Source organism: Apodemus sylvaticus, chromosome 3 (genome assembly GCF_947179515.1).
Source record: "Apodemus sylvaticus chromosome 3, mApoSyl1.1, whole genome shotgun sequence".
NCBI lineage: Eukaryota > Metazoa > Chordata > Mammalia > Rodentia > Muridae > Apodemus > Apodemus sylvaticus.
In genome coordinates, this window is record NC_067474.1 from 97910172 (window position 1) to 97931817 (window position 21646).

Here is a 21646-nt window from a genome sequence, read left to right on the forward strand (position 1 = left end):
ATATTAAACAAATTTGATAACTTTTACAGACTTAAGCATAATTGAGGACATGACTCACCCTTAAAGAGCATGTAAAGATGGATTTACTGTCTGGTTTCATTCACCGCAAGGAGTTGTAGGCATTGATGTTGTTTAAGAAGCACAGTAAACATTTGCCAAGCCAGTTGATGGACAGAGAGTGCCATGAAAGCATTGGAGGTCTGATGGTCTGAAGGTTCATCAGCCTAGTGAGGGCACTTTCAAGGGCAGTGCCACACATTCTACTCACTGTTCACCACACACCCTGCAAGGCCCGCTTCAGTTATTCTTGTCAGCTTTCTAGTCATTAGGCTTTTAATATTCTGGATCCAGTTTTGCATAATAACTTTATAATAACTTTGTTTTCCAAAGGAAGTTATTTTGCTATATTAATACTATGGATACCTAACTAGCTCCAGGATTTTAGCTCCCTGAAGAAGGTATCACAATTATGGCAGTTTGAGAGAGAATTGCCCCATAGGCTCATATAGTTGAGTAATGATCCCCAGTTGTAAAACTGTTTGGAAAGGATTAGGAGTTATGACCTTGTTGGAGGAGGTGTGTCACTAGAGGTTGGATTTGAGGTTTGAAAAGCCCAAGCCATTTCTAGTTAACATTCTATGCCTCATACTCATGGATAGAAGATGTGAGTTCTCCTAAAGGGGAGGCCTGTTCTGGAGTGGTTAGTGTAACCAGTATCACTCTCAATTAGGAATAAGTGACAATTCAATTGTTAAATTTTGTTAACTTTTATCATAGAGGCCATGTTTACATTCATTCATTCCATTCCATTCCAGTGTGTGTCTGTGTGTGTGTGCGCGCGCATGCGCATGCACATGGGGGGGGGGGGAAGAGAGAGAGGTTATCATGTTGAAGTTGGACAAGACAAGCTAGCAGATGGAGAGGAGCCCAAGAGAAATCACAAGAGAAACTACTCATTTGCACATTCAGGAATCTTATAACAATATTAAATTGGAAGATATAACATAAATGTAGAGAACCTGGTATAGGCCCATGCAGGCCCAGTGCATACTTCTTCAGTCTCTAAGTTCATAAGAGATTATTCATGTTGACTTAGAGAACATTTTTCTCCTGATGTCCTCCATCCCCTCTCCATGTTATACTTTTTCTGCGTCCTCTTCCACCACCGGGGTTTCCTGAGTTCTGAAAGGGGGTGTAATGGCGGCCCCCCAGGTAGGGCCAAGAGTTCCAAGGTCTTCCATCTACACAACTTTTTGTGTGTTTTTATTTAGATACAACTTGGCTGAGTTTTTTGGTGGGGCATTTTTCTTCCCTTTTTGTTCTTTAATTTTTCAATTAATCTGTTTCTTTCACCCTGATTGAAGATTGCAGCCCCATCTCTTCCCAGTCCCACTCCCACAGAGCTTCTCCTCCCACCCCTTTCCCCTTCACTTCTGATAAGGGGTAGGTCCCTTCTGAAGAACGAACTCACCCTGGTACCTCAAATCACTGCAGGATGAGGTCCATCCTCCCCCACTGAGGCCAGACAAGACAGCCCAGTTTGGGGAGTAAGATCCAGAGTCAGGCAACAAAGTTCCCATTCTAGTTGTTCACAGGAACCCACATGAAGACCAAGCATATGTTCAGGGTACCTAGGTCCAGCCCTTGTATGCTCTTTAGTTGGTGGGTCAGTCTCTGGGACCGCCCCCCCCCCCAAAAGAGTTCAGGTTAGTTGACTAGGTTTCCTTGTGAAATTCCTGCCCTCTCTTAAGTTCCTCAGTGCTTCCTCCAGCTCAACTCTTCCACAAGACTTACTGAGCTACATCTGATGTTTGGCTGTGGGTCTCTGCATCTGTTTTGGTCTGCTGTGGGGTGGAGCCTTTCAGAGGACAGTTATGCTAGGCTCCAGTCTGCAATCATGACAAAGTATCGTTTATAGTGTTAGGGATTGGTTCTTGCCTATGGATCTTGGGCCAACCATTTGCTGGCCATTCTCAGTCTACGTGACATTTTTTGTCCCTGCACTTCTTATAAGCAGGACAAATTTTGGGTCAAAGGTTTTGTGGGTGGGTTGGTGTCCTTATACATCCACTGAGAGCTCTGCCTGGCCATAGGTGGTAGCCACTTAAGGCTCAATATTCCCCACTGCTGGGAGCATCACCACTAGGGTCACCTTCATAGACTCTCTGGGGCCGCTGCCATCCCAGGTCTCTGAGAGGCACTAGAGATGATCCCTCCCCTTCCTGCTTCATATTTCAGTTCACTCTCTAGGGGACTCTCTCCAAGGCTCTCCTTCCATCTGATCCCCTGCTCCCACCTCTTTTCCATCCCCTCTCTCATCCTGCTCTCTCCATCTACCCCCAATGACTGTTTTCTTTCCCCTTCTGAGTGAGAGTCAAGAATATACCCCTATGTCCTCCTTGTCATTTAGCTTCTTTGGGTCTGTGGATTATAGCCTGGGTATCTTATACTTTATGGCAAATATCCACTTATTGGTGATTCTATACAGTGCATGTGTTTTTGGGTCTGGGTTATGTCACTAAAGATGATTTTTCTAGTTCCATTCATTTGTCTGCAACTTTCATGATGTCTTTTGTTTCTAATATCTGAATAGTAGTCCATTGTGTAAATGAAGGCTGTGGTTTTTCTTTTCTTATGTTTAAGAGGTTTTATTGTTGTATTAGCTTTTTTGTTTTTGTTTGTTTTTAAGGACCTCAGATTTGGATGAGTAGAGAGGAGGAGTGGATCTCTAAAGACTAGAGGAGGGGAAGAATATGATCAAAATATATTTAAAACTTGAAAATATTTAAATAATAAGAATAATATAATTGATCCAAGCAAGATATTTATAACTCCAGCCATTATTTTGAAAAAATAATCAGATAAAAAAGCAATCAGCAAAAATTAAAAATAAAAGATGTGAGCTTTCAACTACTGCTTCAGTGCCTTGCTGTCTGCTGCCATGCTCCTCACCACAGTGGTCCTGGGCATGGGCTCCAACCCTCTGTCGTTCTCCCCACCACAGTGGTCCTGGGCATGGACTCCAACCCTCTGCCATGCTCCCCACCACAGTGGTCCTGGGCATGGACTCCAACCCTCTGCCGTGCTCCCCACCACAGTGGTCCTGGGCATGGACTCCAACACTCTGCCGTGCTCCCCACCACAGTGGTCCTGGGCATGGACTCCAACCCTCTGCCGTGCTCCCCACCACAGTGGTCCTGGGCATGGACTCCAACCCTCTGCCGTGCTCCCCACCACAGTGGTCCTGGGCACAGACTCCAACCCTCTGGAACAGTGAACTCCAAATTAAACATTCTCTTTTACAATTTCCCTTAGTTAAAACATTTTCCCTGTCACCGCAGTTGAAAAGAACCTAAGACAATAATATTTTATAAAAATTCAAATAGAGATGCTTTCTAATCTGTGACCTGGAAAACAAGATTTTATTCCAGGCTGTTGGTGTCAGGAACTCACCTGTACCCTAGGAATGACCACAGGACTCACAGTGGTCTATAAACATGAGTGTCCCAAATGCATGCTGGTTTTGTTTGTTTGTTTGTTTGTTTGTTAATGAACATCATTATCTTCCCCAATTTCTTGAAGAAATCTTAATTCCCTGCTCTGAGTCAGATAAATTGCTGTAATAGCACATTTTATTCCCAGACTTTTGAGGAAATGGCAGTCTTAAATAAAACAGTTTAATTTTTAGGATTTGAGTTTTTAAATTCATGCAATTTCTTATTCAACTATATTAACCAATTAATTTTAAACTGGTTTAATCAAAACTCAAATAAAGGACTTGAGTGAAGCATGAGAATCTGGAACATGGCCCAGTCAACAAATGCCTTGGACTTTTAGGCTAATCCAGCATATAGACAACACAGCTCAAAAGATGTTTAGCAAACCCTCAATGATAAGTGTGTCAGATTCTGTGAATCTGCATTAAAATTTTCACATATTTATTTTGGTTGTCAATATTTCCTAAATGTGTATTTTGTTGATGATTGTTTATATGCCCTTTATTCAAAAGGTTGGAAGGTTGGAAGAGTTAACTGTTAGCCATCCCTCACCCCAGCCAGAACCTTAGGATGTTTGAATCGCCTCATTTCCTTTGTCTAACCTTTGTTCAAGTCTTCAGTAATAAAAAACATAGACAACAACTCTATGACTCTCACTGCCTATCTCCAAAGTTTCCTTTACTTTACACCAGTAGACTGTGTGGTACGCAGTTGTGATAAGCTACTCAGATTATATATGTGAGATTCTCTAGGGCCGTGGCTTTTGCCAGATGAGGCATTTTTTTTTATTTTTTTTTATTTTGAGGCTGATGAAGCACAGAGCGATTATTGATCTGAGCATGCCATAGCCTGTCTCTCTGCCGGCAGAGTGTAGCAACATTTATCCAGGAATTTGTGAAATGTCACTCGGATCATGTTCGCAAGGTAAACTGTGTGAAATCCAGGATGTGAGCCCAGAGTCCATGTGGAATTGGACGTGCCTGCTGTGTTCCTGTGTCCAGTCTTCTGCATGAACCGAGGGTATTTGTTAACACACTGTCTGTGTCTGATATTAGACTGTGGAACGCTATGTGTACTAGGATAATCGTTCTTACATTCTGTTTTCTCGTCTCATCTTACAGCAGAAAGTATACAAAAGGAAATAGGGAATTACAGAGTAAATTAGAAACTCTGTGTATGATAAAACAATATCAGACACTGTAGTCTTTTATTTACTGTGATATTTATTCTCCATAACAATATACTCTCAAATGCATTTGTCTCATTAAAATATCAATCTGCCTGGAAGTGACGAATTTAGAACATTTTTTCTGACTGCTGGATTGTGATATTTAACTGAACTTATTATCTTAGAATTTGGGTTTCTGTTTTATTTTACTGCACAGGGCTGCCATGAAGGCATATGGTGTACTTTGAGTATATCCCACCCCGTCCCACCCAAGCCTTCTCTGGCTCACACCTCTGCATCCTGATAGTCCTCTTTGTTTTCTGGGCATTTGACTCCTACATTTAATGACTAGAATATTGGTTTGTACATGTATCAATGCCTCTCTATATATTACAGTTCATCTGACTTCAGTGTAGCTAACACATTTAAAGCTTTTTAATAATGAGGCAATCAGTAGGGAATGAAATAGGATTCCTCACTTATGACACTAACATGGAAGCTGAATGTGTATCTCAGTACAAGGAAATCATGATCTGTGTAAATACAGAGTGCTGCTGTGGGTGTGCATATGTCTGTATACAAAGACCCATGCGTACAGTATATATAAAGTATGGAGGGAACAATCACTTTGCTGTCTTTCTTCATTAAGGGTTTTGAAGGAAGCAGCATTTGAGCTGAATAAATTGTAAGTTGTATGCATGCAGCAAAACCATTAGAACCTGGGAAAGCTTAAAAACATCACAGTGAGAGGCAGTGAGAAGTCAGGAAAGCTGTTGTTGAGATCACCAGGCAAATGTGGACACGAAGCTTGCTATGAGGCCTCACCTGCCCAGAACTCACAGGGATCCCCTGCCTCTGCCCCACAAGCATAAGGCAAATTTGATGAAATGTGTAAAATGGACAATACGAAATGTGTATGGAGAGACCAAAACTTACAGAATTTTGTAAGTGGTTAAAGTTGTCACTACTTTATAATATAACTTTAAGATTAATTTTATGTGAGACCCAGTTTATTCATAAAGAAAATGAGAGAAAAGCTTATCAATATAGCAAAGTCAATGAGACAGCAGTAATGTACCAAAGGGGAGGGGTGCCTGTGAGGTAACTAAATATGTGGGACCATAAGGGAAAATACTGTGTCTGTGTGTCTGTATATCTGACAGGTTTCCAAGGTACATGTCTGGTGTGCACTCTTAAGAACAGCTGCTGAGGAGACATTTGGAGAAAACATTTGATTAATGAAAGCAGAATAAACTTTGGAGACCTGAGTTACTGGAGTGAGTGTGGTGTGATCTGAGCACATTGGTGTACTGTGTTGTGCAAATTGCAGTGCATGTATGGTGTGGCCTGACTGAGCCAGACTTTTAATTGCCCTATTCAGTGAGTGAATAAAGACACTAAACACTTGAAAAAGTCAAATAAATAGAAAAATCAAAATGGAAAACTAAAGGGAAGGATAATGGAAATTTAGTGTTGTTGAAATTTTTGTGATACAAATAGCTTCTCTGTGAAATCTCTTGAGAAAATATTTTGAGAAATATAGCCTCCAATAAAACTAAATAAATCTCTGCTTGACATTCTTCTCCCTAGTAGAAATTTACAGTCTATGCCATGAAAGGATTTTTTTTGGTAATTTTCAAGAATGTTAATTTTTAATTAAAAAAATTACATGGCACTGGTATCTTCATTTTATCAACTCCTCAATTGTAGAAAAAAGCTTCCATTTTAAAAACATGTTCAGTTCTGACACTCTTAAAATTTCGAGGAACATACAGAGAAAACAGAAAAGCACCTATGAAGGTCTCTCTCTTGAGAATTTTAATAGAGCATAGTTACAGTCAATATCATGTGAATATCAGCACCACTTCTGTTTAACTTGTAATGAATAGAAGGAATTTTTAAATTCACTGCTTTTTTCCAAATAATTTATCTGCAAAGCTTAGACATATTACAGTTAACTATTTTCATTAAAATATTTCAGTCCCAACTTTCAAGGAGCCATTCATAGTTATAAAGCATATTAAGAAATGTATTGCTTTTCATTAATTTAAGTATATATAATTGGAACTACAAATGGTAATCTTTGGTCTTTAGGTTTATAACCCAAACTGGTAATATTTAATTTAAATTACTATGAATTTATTCAGTATAATTTAAATAAATTATAATGTCCATGAATGTTCTGTATCGTCCAGTGTATGATATTTGTGCTTTAGGTTTTAAATGAGTTTATTAAGTATATAGTGAGCAAAAGTAAAAAAAAAAAAAATGAGTAGTGATTAGCAGGAAAAGCAGCAGATAGATGACAAAACACCATTACTTTGGGTACTTCAAACACCCAGCAGAATCAAACACCTCGCCACCAAGGCAGACAGCTGGGATTCAGTTGAGAGAGTCCCTGGTGAATAGAATTTCCCCTAGAGTGAGGCCTCCAAGTAAAAGAACAAAGAACAGCAGAAGAGAAACATCAAATCAAGCACTTACAACCGTCCTACAGAAAGATCTGGGCCCTCCTGAACAGCCATGATGGAGTCCTGACCGAGTATTCTGGGCACGTCAATAGCCTATACTGTGTGACTCAGCTTCTCTTCTCTGCTGTAGGCATGAGAGTCACATCAGCAGATAAACAATAGTCACCTCTGTGGACACTTTTAGGTTGCCTTCTAGCTGTCTTTATAGGCATAATATTTTTATTTCCTTAGGTTCTTGCTGACCCTTCCTATAGAGCCAGGTTCAGGACAGGGGATTTTGTAGGACGGTTGACATAACCATGTTTGGCTTGAAGTGTGGAGACTGCCCCTGCTTCCTGAGTCAGACTCTCAGTGAGCCTAAACAGCACAGAACAGTTTGCTATATATTATACATTCCATTGTCCATATTTCAGACATTTGTTGAAGTGTTGTCTTGTAGATTAAAAGTTTCAGAAATACCACTGTTGATAACAGGCCTGTTGAGATGGTTCAGTGCGTAAAACTACTGCTGTGCTTAGGTGACACCTAAGCTTGATTTTCAGGTACCGCAAAGGAAACACAGAACCGGCTTCTGAAAACTGACTTTTTACCCACATGTGCACATGCAAACACATAATACACATGAGGATGATGAGGAGGAGGAGGAGGAAGAGGAGGAGGAGGACGATGACGACAACGAAGAAGAAGAAGAAGAAGAAGAAGAAGAAGAAGAAGAAGAAGAAGAAGAAGAAGAAGAAGAAGAAGAAAGAAGAAGAAGAATTTTAAATTAGTTTAGGGACCCAGGAATATACATTAATAATAGAGTTTTTACCTAGTATGTCTAAGACCCTGTGATCAACCCATGGTAGTAAAAGAAATAATAAAAAGAAAAAAATTATGCACCATTGCCATAATTCTTTTAAGATTTAAGTAGGAATTATTATGAGCAATTTGTGATTGTCTAGACTCATTGACATTTAGTCACAATAATATGTGTAGACGTTAATTTCCTTGACCATGTCAACAAAAGCCTTTTGAGCAATTAAATATAATAGGAATCAGTACTGTTGTAATATAATCCCACAGGGACAGAAAACCAATAATATTTAAGTTTTTGCTTTTAAAAACGAGGAAAAACAGAATGTAAGTAGAGAAAAATGAGAAAATCATCAGATTTGTGTAGACATTCTAGAGTTTGATCTCCTCTGTGCCCAGTAGTTTAGTCAATATAACTTCGCTTAGAAATTTGTAGTTGTCCTGAACTTAAACAGTTTTAACTTCACCCAAGAACAACTTGCATTTTTATTAAATTATCATGCTCACATTTCTGTTAATGAACATGTGTGGGAGGTGATATAGTTTATATTTTTTCTTGCCACCTAATAATGTCAATAACTGGAAAAATGTTGACAAAATAATGATAGACAAATACAATTTAAAAATGGAGAGATGTACAGTACCTGTGAGTACTTGGTTTAATTAGCTAAGTTTCCACAGAAGAAGTAGGAGAAGGACTATGAGAGATATGTTCAATGAGACATTACTCACTGTCTTTGGGATCCATGGGATGGTCTGCCTCTTTCATTCCAAAGAAAGCAGCTTTGACCACATGATTGGTAGTAAGCATGCCATCTGTGAAGTGTTTAAGAGCGCTGATACTGAACTCAGAATCCTACCACATGGATGCTGACAAATTACTCTGGTAGTGATGATTACTTTTGTTTCCAAGTGTGTGATGTAATAGAGTATCTTCATTTCCAGTTAACTTGAAATAACAGCAAAGCAACACACAATTAAGCTAATCTTAAATGCTGCAATTTCATATTAACTTCATATATATATAATTTTTGTATCCATTAGTTTTCATATACTTGTGGGATCAGAAGTATGCCTCCCAACTGTTATACATGTGTTGTATCTTATTGCTCACATAACTTAAGGATATTTATTTCAACACCCTTTCCTACTAGATGTAGTTTGATTTTGATATTGGTTTGGCTATTCTGATTATTTTGAAATACACAACATTGTCAGAAACTTATAATATTTGGTAATATCAAAACTGTCAACTCAAGGATAAATGTCAAATGTTGTAGAGGCTGTTTTCAAATTTTTAAAGTGTTAGTAAACTTTTTTTGAACAATTTGAGTTTAAAATAGTGTTGATCTTTATTCTGAAAAAATATATTCAAACATATTTATAAAAAAACATTTTAGTCGGCCATTATCCAGTTCCTGTATTTCCAAGTATAAGGGCATTGAATTAATTTTTCTCTGTGTAAATGTTACTGAGAGCAGTCTACCTGTTATATATATGCAGATACCTAAATTTCTGTGATAAAATCTAATTTGAACATATGAAGACAGATTGCCATTTCTAGAACTATGCAGAAGCCCCTGGTTAATTGTGTGCCATATTTAATGCAGCCTTATAACAAGGGTGCTTCATCTTTAATGTGCTCACCGGAGCTGATTTCATCTGTGCTGGACAACTGCACTTCATGAAGAGTTCTTTCTTGATAGGCAATTAACAATAATTAGGAAAATTTGCCTCAAAATGATGTCAACATGAGATGGTTTAAGAAAGTTGAATGTCAATGACTTAAAAAGAAAGTTCTCTGACACAGGTATGGCATGTGAAACATGAAATGTTAATTTAACTTTTCTGCTTATTATTCATGCACAATATTATTTTGTCATTCAGACACTATACTGACAGAGTATGAGGGTGTTAAAATAGTGCTGCCGGAATGAAAAGAGGATTAATTTACCATTGGCCAATTAGCCAAAGGTACTTAATGGTCTCTAAAGGCTACTGAAGTCTAACTGCTAGCAAAAGCATCGCCGAAAAGTCCTCTACATTACCTTCATCTGCCTGACATTTTCTGAAACATACTGTAGGCTCTTAATACCTGCATCTCTCAGAAAAGAGCTTTTGTGAGTGATGCTGTAACTGAGTGAAAGTCTCATTTGATATTTCATTACATAGATAATTGCATTTCTGCCTAAGATACTTTACTTGGTAGTATTCTGTGGGTCTGTTTAAAATCTTGAATGTGAATATCAAAACAAAGAATAACTCATATCTTAGAATTAGATAATTTTAATTATTACTAAACTTGAAACTTCTTAAGTAAACTATGTATCTTCTATGGAAAATATGTGTTGGTCATCAAAAAAAAATGCAATTGTCCTGATAACTCATATGATCAATTAAGTGATTAAGTCTTTTAATCTTCCATAAGGAAACATTCAAAATTTTATGTCTTTCAGTTTTGTCCTCTATGAATGAGTAATATTCTGATTAAAAATTATTAATTCTACACACTGATAAAAATATACTAAGGTTTTAATGCATTTATAGGAGGTTCTTGCTGTAAAGTCACAAGATAACATGAAATTTTAGTATTTTCCATTTATCCCACTTCTAAACAATTATGATAAATTGTTGTTATAATTATTTTTGTGATACATTTTTAAATTGCTGTTTCTATAAGAACAAGCACAAACAAGTGAGAGAATATAAGTGAATTTTGATTTTTTTTATTCGATATAATTTATTTACATTTCAAATGACTTCCCCTTTTCTAGCCCCCCCACTCCCCGAAAGTCCCGTAAGCCCCCTTCTCTTCCCCTGTCCTCCCACCCACCCCTTCCCACTTCCCCGTTCTGGTTTTGCTGAGTACTGTTTCACTGAGTCTTTCCAGAACCAGGGGCCACTCCTCCTTTCTTCTTGTACCTCATTTGATGTGTGGATTATGTTTTGGGTATTCCAGTTTTCTAGGTTAATATCCACTTAATAGTGAGTGCATACCATGATTCACCTTTTGAGTCTGGGTTACCTCACTTAGTATGATATTCTCTAGCTCCATCCATTTGCCTAAGAATTTCATGAATTCATTGTTTCTAATGGCTGAATAGTACTCCATTGTGTAGATATACCACATTTTTTGCATCCACTCTTCTGTTGAGGGATACCTGGGTTCTTTCCAGCATCTGGCAATTATAAATAGGGCTGCTATGAACATAGTAGAACATGTATCCTTATTACATGGTGGGGAGTCTTCTGGGTATATGCCCAGGTGTGGTATAGCAGGATCTTCTGGAAGTGAGGTGCCCAGTTTTCGGAGGAACCGCCAGACTGATTTCCAGAGTGGTTGTACCAATTTGCAACCCCACCAGCAGTGGAGGAGTGTTCCTCTTTCTCCACACCCTCTCCAACACCTGCTGTCTCCTGAATTTTTAATCTTAGCCATTCTGACTGGTGTAAGATGAAATCTTAGGGTTGTTTTGATTTGCATTTCCCTAATGACTAATGAAGTTGAGCATTTTTTAAGATGCTTCTCCGCCATCCGAAGTTCTTCAGCTGAGAATTCTTTGTTTAACTCTGTACCCCATTTTTTAATAGGGTTGTTTGGTTTTCTGGAGTCTAACTTCTTGAGTTCTTTATATATATTGGATATTAGCCCTCTATCTGATGTAGGATTGGTGAAGATCTTTTCCCAATTTGTTGGTTGCCGATTTGTCCTCTTGATGGTGTCCTTTGCCTTACAGAAACTTTGTAATTTTATGAGGTCCCATTTGTCAATTCTTGCTCTTAGAGCATACGCTATTGGTGTTCTGTTCAGAAACTTTCTCCCTGTACCGATGTCCTCAAGGGTCTTCCCCAGTTTCTTTTCTATTAGCTTCAGAGTGTCTGGCTTTATGTGGAGGTCCTTGATCCATTTGGATTTGAGCTTAGTACAAGGAGACAAGGATGGATCAATTCGCATTCTTCTGCATGCTGACCTCCAGTTGAACCAGCACCATTTGTTGAAAAGGCTATCTTTTTTCCATTGGATGTTTTCAGCCTCTTTGTCGAGGATCAAGTGGCCATAGGTGTGTGGGTTCATTTCTGGATCTTCAATCCTGTTCCATTGATCCTCCTGCCTGTCACTGTACCAATACCATGCAGTTTTTAACACTATTGCTCTGTTGATTTTTTTATTCAGCACCATTTTTGTCAGTCCTAATAAGAACTTTAGAGTGGAGATGTGGGGATCCAGGTGTGGTGGGTGGTTTGGTTCTATAATCTCAACTCTGAGAAGGCTGAGGCACGGATGTCAAAGTTTAAGGCCAGTCTGGGTCACACAGTCTCTCTCTCTCTCTGTCTCTCTCTCTCTGTCTCTCTCTCTCTCTCTCTCTCTTTCTCTCTCTCTCTCTCTCTGACACACGCACACACACGCACATCTATAGGGGAGACCACATTCTAGTTACAGAAGGAAGCAATACAATCCTTTTACTCAGGCTATCCTTGACCTTTGCTCTGGTGTGGACAGGAAAGCGCTCTCTGCCACCAACTTTGCTTCCCCAAAACTCTGTGTGTAATCATAGCACCCCAACGTCTTAATGCTTCTCCAGATCCTACTATCAAAACAAAAGTACTTTAATTTTTAGAAATGATTATGAGTTTAAATTTTTACTCTGGTGGCGAAAAGTATGCAGGGTAGGCAAGCAGTGTCTTTTGGACATCGTGTGGTAGTCATTGCGCATAAAAAAAGTGATGGCCCAGAATCTCTCTTTATCCTAAGAACTGTACCCTGTTCTGCTCCTGTCCCACAGCACTGCTTCTAATGTATGTGGATACTCAATGTGTTTGCACGAATGTGGCACAGAGTGTCCTGTGCATTGTTTCGTTCAGTGGCCCATTCTCCTCAGTGCTTCGCTCTTTGGAGCTGCCCAAAACAGTGTCTGTCGGACTTCAGTGTTGGCAAATGATTGGCGAGTGTTTCAGTCTTCTTTGTAAATCCTGTTTTTGCCTATATTGAGTCTTTAGGATATTTTTGGCTTGGCCCAGTTTTATTGTTCTAATAATTCATTTTTGGACATAAAAATGTTTACCCAGGTCCCCTACTGGGGAAGAACACTCAACTTTCCTCAGGACTGCCTTGCGGCTACTTACCTCTGCTCTCTGGGGTTCATCCCTTCCCAGTGGGAACACTCGAGAGCAGCATAGACTGATGCTGCCCTTAGCTTGGCAAATGGACTGTCTCGTGGGGATACAGAGAAGGAAACTGCTCGGTGTTTACAAACTGCCCTTTGTTCTCTCCTTCTCTAAAATGTGCTGGAAGAGAGTCCCTGAGAACTATGATGAGAACTATTTTGTAAAATGGTACAAACTTAAAAGGGGGAGTGTAGCTGGAGAAAGTATTTCATTCAGGACAAGCAGTTGAGGGTTGCCCTGGTTTTCTTCCTGGCCACTGCTTTGTAAGCTGCTCTCTGGCCTATACCTTATTGAGAAAGAGAAATGCTCCTTGTGATAGTCTGATATGAGAACCTGCTGTGTCTCACACCTGACCCAAGGAAGACAAGATTAATAAGTAGATGTTATTTCTAAGCTGCTAAGTTTCTGGTAATTTTTACGCATTGACTATCTGTCACAGTGATGCAATGTTGCTAATAAACTTAGAATAATATATTGCTGAATATTACTGGATTTAGCTACCTAAAGGCTAACCTTGTAACTTCTTCATTATTGAAAACACAGACTCTTTGGCACGTGGTATACAGGCAGAAAAGGAATGATAAATATTGAGTCAAATTCTAAATCTAGGTTCTTATATCCAGATGCTCCAGAAAATGTTATGATGAAGCCCAGAAATAATAAAAGTGGTTTGTATATGAAATTCCTCAATGGAAACAAGAAACAGAACATGAACGGTGACTTATTTACCCTGCCCAAGAAACTCCTGATTCCATGCTAAAATCATTGAAAGGAAGCTTCTAGCCTGAGGGTTTGGTGGCCAAACTACATATGCAGAGCTAGTTCCCAGCTTACATTGCTAGCATACAAAACAGACCATTGAACTAGCAAAATGGCTTAGTAGGGAAAGGTACTTATAACCAGGCTCAGTGACCTGAGTTTGAGAATGTGAGTCATAGCGCTCACATATTAGAAGGAAAGAGCTAGCTCCCACAAGTCGTCTTCTGACTCCCACATGTGTGCTGTGGTACCCTCTCCCCAAGTGTACAAATGTGAACACACACAAAATAAGTTTTAAAAAAATTAGAGAAGATGGAACATTTTCTTTAAAACTCAAAGAAATGATATTAATACAAAATTATGGGTAAGATAAAATTGAAATGAGAATGTCATTTAAATATTATGCCATGGGGCTTGTGATCCCTGCTGGAGGTGGGGTGACAGGGATGGGTGAGGAAGGAGCTGGGATTTTGTTAGTTTGCTTTTATTTTTTAAGTTATACCTTGTATACCTTTTGTGCTACACATAGTATTACCCTGACCTCTTAAAAAGAACATATACTTTATTTACAGCCTATTTTTCTTAGGCCAGGAGTCAGACAGCTTAGTAGGTCCTTTTGGATCAGAATTTCACAAGTTGTGATCAATATATCAGCCAGGCTGTCTTCCTTTCTATGGCTTAGACTTTGCTGCCTCAAGCTCCTGTCAGTGTGAATTCTGCCATGATGGACCATGACCTGCAACTATGAAGCAATATATAATATTCTCTACTTAAGATTTTTGACATGCATTTTGTCATAACAAAGACACAATTAAAATTAAAGAAAATTAGTACCAAGAAGCAAGGTTTACACTGTGATAAATTTGACCACATGGTTCCTAGACCCTTGGAACTGGTTTATAGAAGGGATGTCGAAAAGTCTGGAAGTTTGAACTAGAAACTCAGTCCTCATGGCCCTTCAGGGCAGACCTTGAAGGACCAGCTTATGTGGTTTCTGAGAAGACCAATAGCTCTCTATCAGAAACTGAACTAGGGGTCGATTCTGTAATGTTCTTAAAGGATCTGGCTCCATTCTGCATGTGTCCTGAGAATGTCTTTGAGGCTGAGTACAGGATTGGTGGACGAATTCCTTTAGCAGAGATTTCAAAACCACAGCATTCGGTATGTGGCATGGCTACAACTCACTGTACTTACTGCTATTCACAGTGAGAGAAAGCAGAAAGGAAATAAAAGTGGGAAGTGTGCTGAAAAGGGTTGTATGAGCAAATTTAACATCACAGACAAAGAGAGCACAGATAAATAAGTGTCAGAAATTGATGGAAAGAAACTTCACTCTCTTTATTGAATCATTAGAAATAGTAACCCAAAGAAAGATGACAGTCATCAATGGCTTCATGAAAATGCAAATTCATTTCTAATGAGAGAGTCTTAACTGAAACAGAGAATGTCCCTGGAAGGGTTCCCTGCCCCTATTCAAAGGCAGCTTCTTAGGGAAATGAGGGATTATCTAAATTAGGTTAGCCTCTTGACATGCCTGGGAAGGAGAATCAAGACAGGCAAGCAGTGGGCAGGCAGAAATCAGAGAAGTGACTGAACACCCTCCCACAGTGTCCAACAGCCACATGTGGTGGTTAGTTCTTTCAACTGACTGTTCACTAGTGAGACCCATCTTTGGATATGTCTACCAGAACATATCTAGAGAGGATTAACTAAGCAGGAAAACACTGCTGGGGCCCCACTTCATGTGGGCAGCAGCATCCCACAGGCTGGGACTAGCGTGTGCCCCGCTGCAGTGAGTTCTAGCCACACCACTTCCAACTGCCTCAGGGGTTCTGTTGCTGTAGTCAAAGGACAACCTACAACTCAGCTTGGCGAGGGGAAGGGTTTATTTCATCTTGCAGTTTGTAGCCCACCATTCAGGGAAGTCAGAAAACTGATACAGAGGCCATGGAGGAGTGCTGCTTACAGACTTACCCACAAGTCAGTCTGGTCAAGGCATTTTTTAAGGTGCCTCTTCCCAAATGATTTTAGCTTGTGTCATGTTGGCATAAAACTAGCCATTTTAATTGACCCTTTGCCAAGTTGACACATAAATACATCACTATTCAAAAAACTTTTCTTTCTCCTCAAGATATCATGTTAATATTAATATCCCATGGCTTTTAAAATTAAAGGACTTTAAAAGTTCTGTCTTTTTAAAGCATCCAAATTCTTTTTCAAGTTCCAAGTTTCTCTAAAATATCCAGTCTCTCTAAAATGTCTGTAGTCTCTTTAAAACTCACAATTCTCTGTAAAACTCCAAAGCATCTTTAAAAGTTTAAAGTATCTTAACTTTTGGGTCCTTTAAAATAAAGAGGGAAGAACCAGGCAGAGTCACAGACCACATTAGAGTTCAGCAGTTTAAGGCTCAAAGTCAGACTCCTTTGACACACAACCTTCTAGGCCCCAAAGGTCTTGTTACAGCACACATGTCACATTTTCTCAGTTCAAGCTGGCTCCACCCTGTGACTGCTTCTCTGTTGTCCTTCTCTTGTCCACTGGTCCTTGTACCTCCAAACTGCTGGAGCCTCTGCAGCCATGTATCACCTTCACCAACAGCCTGTCCTGTGCTCTCTGTTCTGGAAGGGGAGCCCAGCCCTTCCACCTGGTGCCAAGCTTTCGCTGTTCTCTATGACCCTTACCCTTTCATGTCTTCAGAACTAGTACCACCTGGAAGACTCACACATAGCTAGGTTTGGCAGTCATCACAAGGTACAGGATTGGCCCTCTCTGGACCACAACATCTCTATGCTAACCCTGGAAAACACTTCCAAGATTTCTCATTGATGCTGGTCTCATCTTAATCACAGCTGATTCTTCAACTCCAGCTAACCAGGAATTCAATTATTAACTCGAACTGTTGAACAGTACTGATTGAGCATTTAAGGGATTCTCCAACTTTCCTCTGAGACTTGACAAGCCAGGCTTCCTCGTCTGCATTGCTCTCAGAGTTCTTCTCTTCCAGGCATGAACAAAAGAGCCCACTGAGCTCTGAGCACTCAATGGCCTTTCCCGCCCAATGTCTTAACGCTGTCACAGCTCTTCCCAGAACACATGGTGAAGTCTAGTTTGGCAATACCCAATGACTGGTAACAATTATATACCTAAGGGCTTCTATTACTGTAGTAAAACACCATGACAACAATCAACTTAGGGAAGAAATGATTTCTTCAATCTTATAGCCTGTAGGTTGTCATCCTGGGAAGTCAGGGTAGGAACTTGAGGCAAGAACCTGGAGGTAGGAGCTGAAGCAGAGGCATGGGAGAATGCTGTATACTGGTTTTATCACAAGCCAATCTAATAAGGGTATTTTCTTAATTGAGGCGACCTCTTCCCCAGTAACTCTGGCTTGTATAAAGTTGACATAAAATTAGCCTGCCTACCAACCATCATTGAGCTGCAATTCAAGATAAACTCTTTTTCAGGTTACTTTTTTGGGACTTTTATCCCAGCATCATGTAAGTAACTCATTCACTTCCCTCAGGTCTTTGCCTAGTAGCTCTGCTACTATAAGTTCTTTGACTACATGGGAGCTCACTTCCTACCAGTAGGGAATCGCCTTCTCAAGGAGAGTCCATACCCTTTTGCTAAAGCCATATCTGACAGTCAGGTCACTCCTAACTGCAAGTCACTTGGTTAGGAGCTGGCATTGCACTCACAACATCCATTCTTAATCTAATGCAGTGTAGCCATTTCATTGCTAGTCCATGTTATAAACAAACCCAAACACTGCAAGGATGAGAGTGTTAAGATGTTCCTTAGAGTTATATGTGGACTATATCATTACTCAGGATTCATTGCTAAAGAGTTTACCTACAGTTGTTTAAAGAGTGCTCTTTTTTTATCCTTTTGGGTGAATTTTTAGGTGTTTCATATTTTTAATTTAAACATAAAATTTGATATATGAAACTATACATGTGTGTAAGGTACCGTGTGATATTTCAGTATACTTGGATCCTCTTAAAATATGTTAAACATGTCATAATAATTTGTCATTTTTCTATAGTATAAACATTCACATTTCTTGCTTCTTGTCTTGTATTCAGCACATCATAAGATCTAGCCCTCTACTGTATACAGCAGACCTTCTTATTCCTATCCAGGTAAAATTTAGTGCCCACCGATGAGCCTCTGCTTAAGTCTTCCTTCCGTCCGTCAGCCTCTGCTAACCACCATTCTCCTTCTGCCTTATGTGAGGTCAGCTTTATGTAGATGCCAACTATGAACGAGTCATGCAATGCTCACTCTCTGTGCCTGTCCCATGAGAAAATGCCCTAGAGTGACAAATAATTGTCTGTCCACCCGAGCTTGGGCACCAATGGCAGACCAAAGAAGCAATTCCATACAATTTAGCTTGGCAACCAGTGAGTTGAATAAGGCCATAGGACCTTATAGGAATGTGGGTAAGGACTCACCTGCAGTGGCATGGGCACCTTATCAATGACCATATCACTGAAGAAAACATTTCCTTTTCTTCCTACAATGTTTGACTGTATATACTCAAGAAAGGGCATAGCCTTATGATGAGACACTCCTTCCATTAACAGTTAAATGCCTATAAGTCCCTGGGAAGGATACAGTTTTTTTGAGTCCCATCCCTTTTCCTTGATGGAATGTTAGTGGGCCCAGTTTGTACAGTTCTGCTAGCAGTTATAGCTGGTGGGAGTTCAGGGGGACAGTGGCCTTGTCACACCAAGAATACCCTGTTCCACAATAGCCTCATTTCCTTAGTATAGCATAGTGATCATCAGTTCTAGCTTAGCATTCTACTTAATAGATAATTTGCTAAGGCCGTAGCAGGGCTTCCGATGAGGTAAGGGTGTACAGTGTTGGTCCAGGAAGTGGGGAGGAAGTGGCATGAGGGGAAACCTGGGACGACCAGGAAGAAGGGCTCTAGCTGTACTCCCAGCAGAATATGACGTTAGCATGGAATAAGTGATCCATGGGAAGGAAACCAAGACAGACTTCATAATGTACAGAACTGGGTGTTGATTAGATATAGAGAATTAGTAGAGAGGAGTCAAGCTTTGATTGTTCCAGGAAGAGTTTCAGATTTAAAGAAATTATGAGTTCAAGGTTAGATATTAATTATTAGGGACAATTTATAAAAAAGTGTGCCCTGAAATACTATAGAAGCATGCAATTAGGTCATATGCTAAAACATGGCCAAAGAAATAGTTTTTAAACCAACACACACACTTTGCCAATGCACTTTTATTTTATTTTTTATTCGATATAGTCTTTATTTACATTTCAAATGATTTCCCCTTTCCTGGATCCCCCCTCCCCGAAAGTTCCATAACTTTCTCTCCCCTTGTTCCCCCATCAACCCCTTCCCGCTTCCCTGCCCTGGTATTCTCCTACACCGCTGCACTGAGCCTTTCCAGGACCAGGGGCCTCTCCTTCCTTCTTCTTGCACATCATTTGATATGTGAATTGTGTCGTGGGTATTCCCAGCTTCTGGGCTAATAGCCCCTTATCAGTGAGTGCATACCATGTGTGTTCTTTTGTGATTGGGTCACCGCACTTAGGATGACATTCTCCAGTTCCACCCACTTTTGTTGTCACAACTTTGAAGCTCCAGGTGTGAATTAATGTTGTTAATTCATGTGTTCTTATTCATGGTGTGTGCTTATATATGTAAGCACATATTTAATTGTGGATTTATTGGAAGTGTTTCTATACATTGTAAATAGTTTTCAGTATAATTGATAAACAAGTATATCACATGTTTATATTGCTATATACTTTAGTTACTTGATGGCATTGTTTGCTGCTCCTGATTGGAATTCATAACAAGGAAAGAATTTTTCCTTTCTTCTGAGGAATCTTGGAATTATTTTGTGGGGTTGTTCCATGCGGGTAGTAATTTACATTTATTACACTACCAGTTTATTAGTAGTTTATAAACTACCAGTTTATAAGTTTTAGAATAAAAAAGTGTTGAAGTAATTTACTCTCTTAAAGTGCTATGAGATCTTAGGTAGGCTATTATGATTTGATGATGTTCTGTTGACTAGATTAACAAAGAAGAAAGACTAACAGAAAGGTGGTGTCTTTTCACTCTTAAAAACATTCCCAATTTATTATCTAGCACAAAAAATAGTCATGATTTTTAAATGTCAGATATGGGACAGTGTTATTACATCTCAACATAACAATAAGGCTGATCAATTAATTATCATTCAAGTAGATAAAACTAAGTGAGTTTGTTTGCATGGTATTTATTTTAACTAAATCCCTAACAAGCCTCATCTGCTAATTGGACTTAACATTTCTGTTGCTAAATGAGAAATGTTTTGGCTGCTACATAGGTTAGTAAGATCTACCCAATGGAATAAACAGCTAACATCTGTTATCCTGTCCTGCTCCAACTTACTCCTACCAAGTACAGCCACCCTGGAGTCAGAGTTATCAGCTCTCTCTCTCTCTCTCTCTCTCTCTCTCTCTCTCTCTCTCTCTCTCTCTCTCTCTCTCATCTGCCCTTGTCTCTCTGTCTCTGTGTGTATGTGTGTGTGTGTGTGTGTGTGTGTGTGTGTGAGAGAGAGAGAGAGAGAGAGAGAGAGAGAGAGAGAGAGAGAGGATTTATTTATTTATACATTATTTTAACCTGGTAGACTCTCTGAAACTAATTAAAACCTGGAAGAGTTTAGAATTTTTGTAACGTTTTAAAAACGATTTTATAATTAATTTAATTATTTCTTTGACATTTCCTACCCTGTGAAATATATACAATCATTAAATTAACTGAATATTTTCATGTATTTTTTTAAAGAAGTTAACTCTTGATTTAGCTGAACTTCGAAAAGAAAAAGAAGATTTATTGAAGAAAGTAGAGTCTTCATCTGAGATTACAAGCTTGGCAGAAGAAGTTTCTAGAATAATGGCCCCACAGATACAAGTTACCACACTGGGTCCTTCAAGGAGCATGGATTTGGAAATAAAGCAATTGCAATGTAAACTAAAGGTAATTAAGCGGTATGATAGGTTCAAAAGCATCTAATAAGTCACTGCATCCTTAAAAACAGTCAGTGGGTTCTAATTAGTTAAATAAAGGTCACCATGATAAAATATTCCCCAAAACCATGAATATTGCATCTGAATAAGTCTTTCAAGTCTCTACCTCTATTCTCTTTCTACTGTTTCTATTTGATTTTTTTTCTTTTCATAGACTAATAAGCACCCTGAAATCCTCCCTTAAAAGCTAAAGAAGAGTAGCCACTGTCTTCTCTGAGTTCCACTCCTGATGTTTTCTGTATCTTGCTACAGATGGAGAGACTCCTTTCAAACACACTGTATCAACACAGTAGCAACTCTTTTCTTCTGTACACTTCCTAATAGTTTAATTTAGCTGCTGGCTGGAGAAAGGACTCAAGGAAGCAAGGCGTGGCCATGGAAAGAAAGGAAAAACAGACAGGTGTTTTTTATTGTCTGCAGCGAGTTAAACCTGGGGGTGAGGATACTAATAATTTTTTGTTTATAAAAGTTTCTATCTAATTCCAGATAAGTTGTCAATATCTTAAAACTAAGGCCTACCTTAGTTGAAATAGAACTGCAAGAAGCAAGATCTGTGTGCTTTAGACAGAACATTTACTTTTCTGTATTCTTAATACAAACATTATTTTTTTCCATATTTAACTGTTTTCCTCAGTGAGGATTGTAGGTTGGATGCTGATGGTACTGGATTCAGAACCATTGCTGTGATAGGCATCACAGGAAGGGGGGAGGGTCTAACTGTGAATGTGCTGAGT

General features: G+C 39.2%; 1 protein-coding gene across 2 annotated transcripts in view; it reads left to right on the forward strand.

The window, feature by feature from the left end:
• The window catches only part of Cntln (centlein), a 271988-nt gene that overhangs the window by 209818 nt on the left and 40524 nt on the right, over positions 1-21646 (forward strand). For both annotated transcript variants that reach the window (XM_052176700.1, XM_052176701.1), the window contains exon 19: positions 20671-20862. In XM_052176700.1, coding sequence (XP_052032660.1) covers positions 20671-20862 — 192 coding nt within the window. The remainder of the gene's footprint in view (positions 1-20670; positions 20863-21646) is intronic.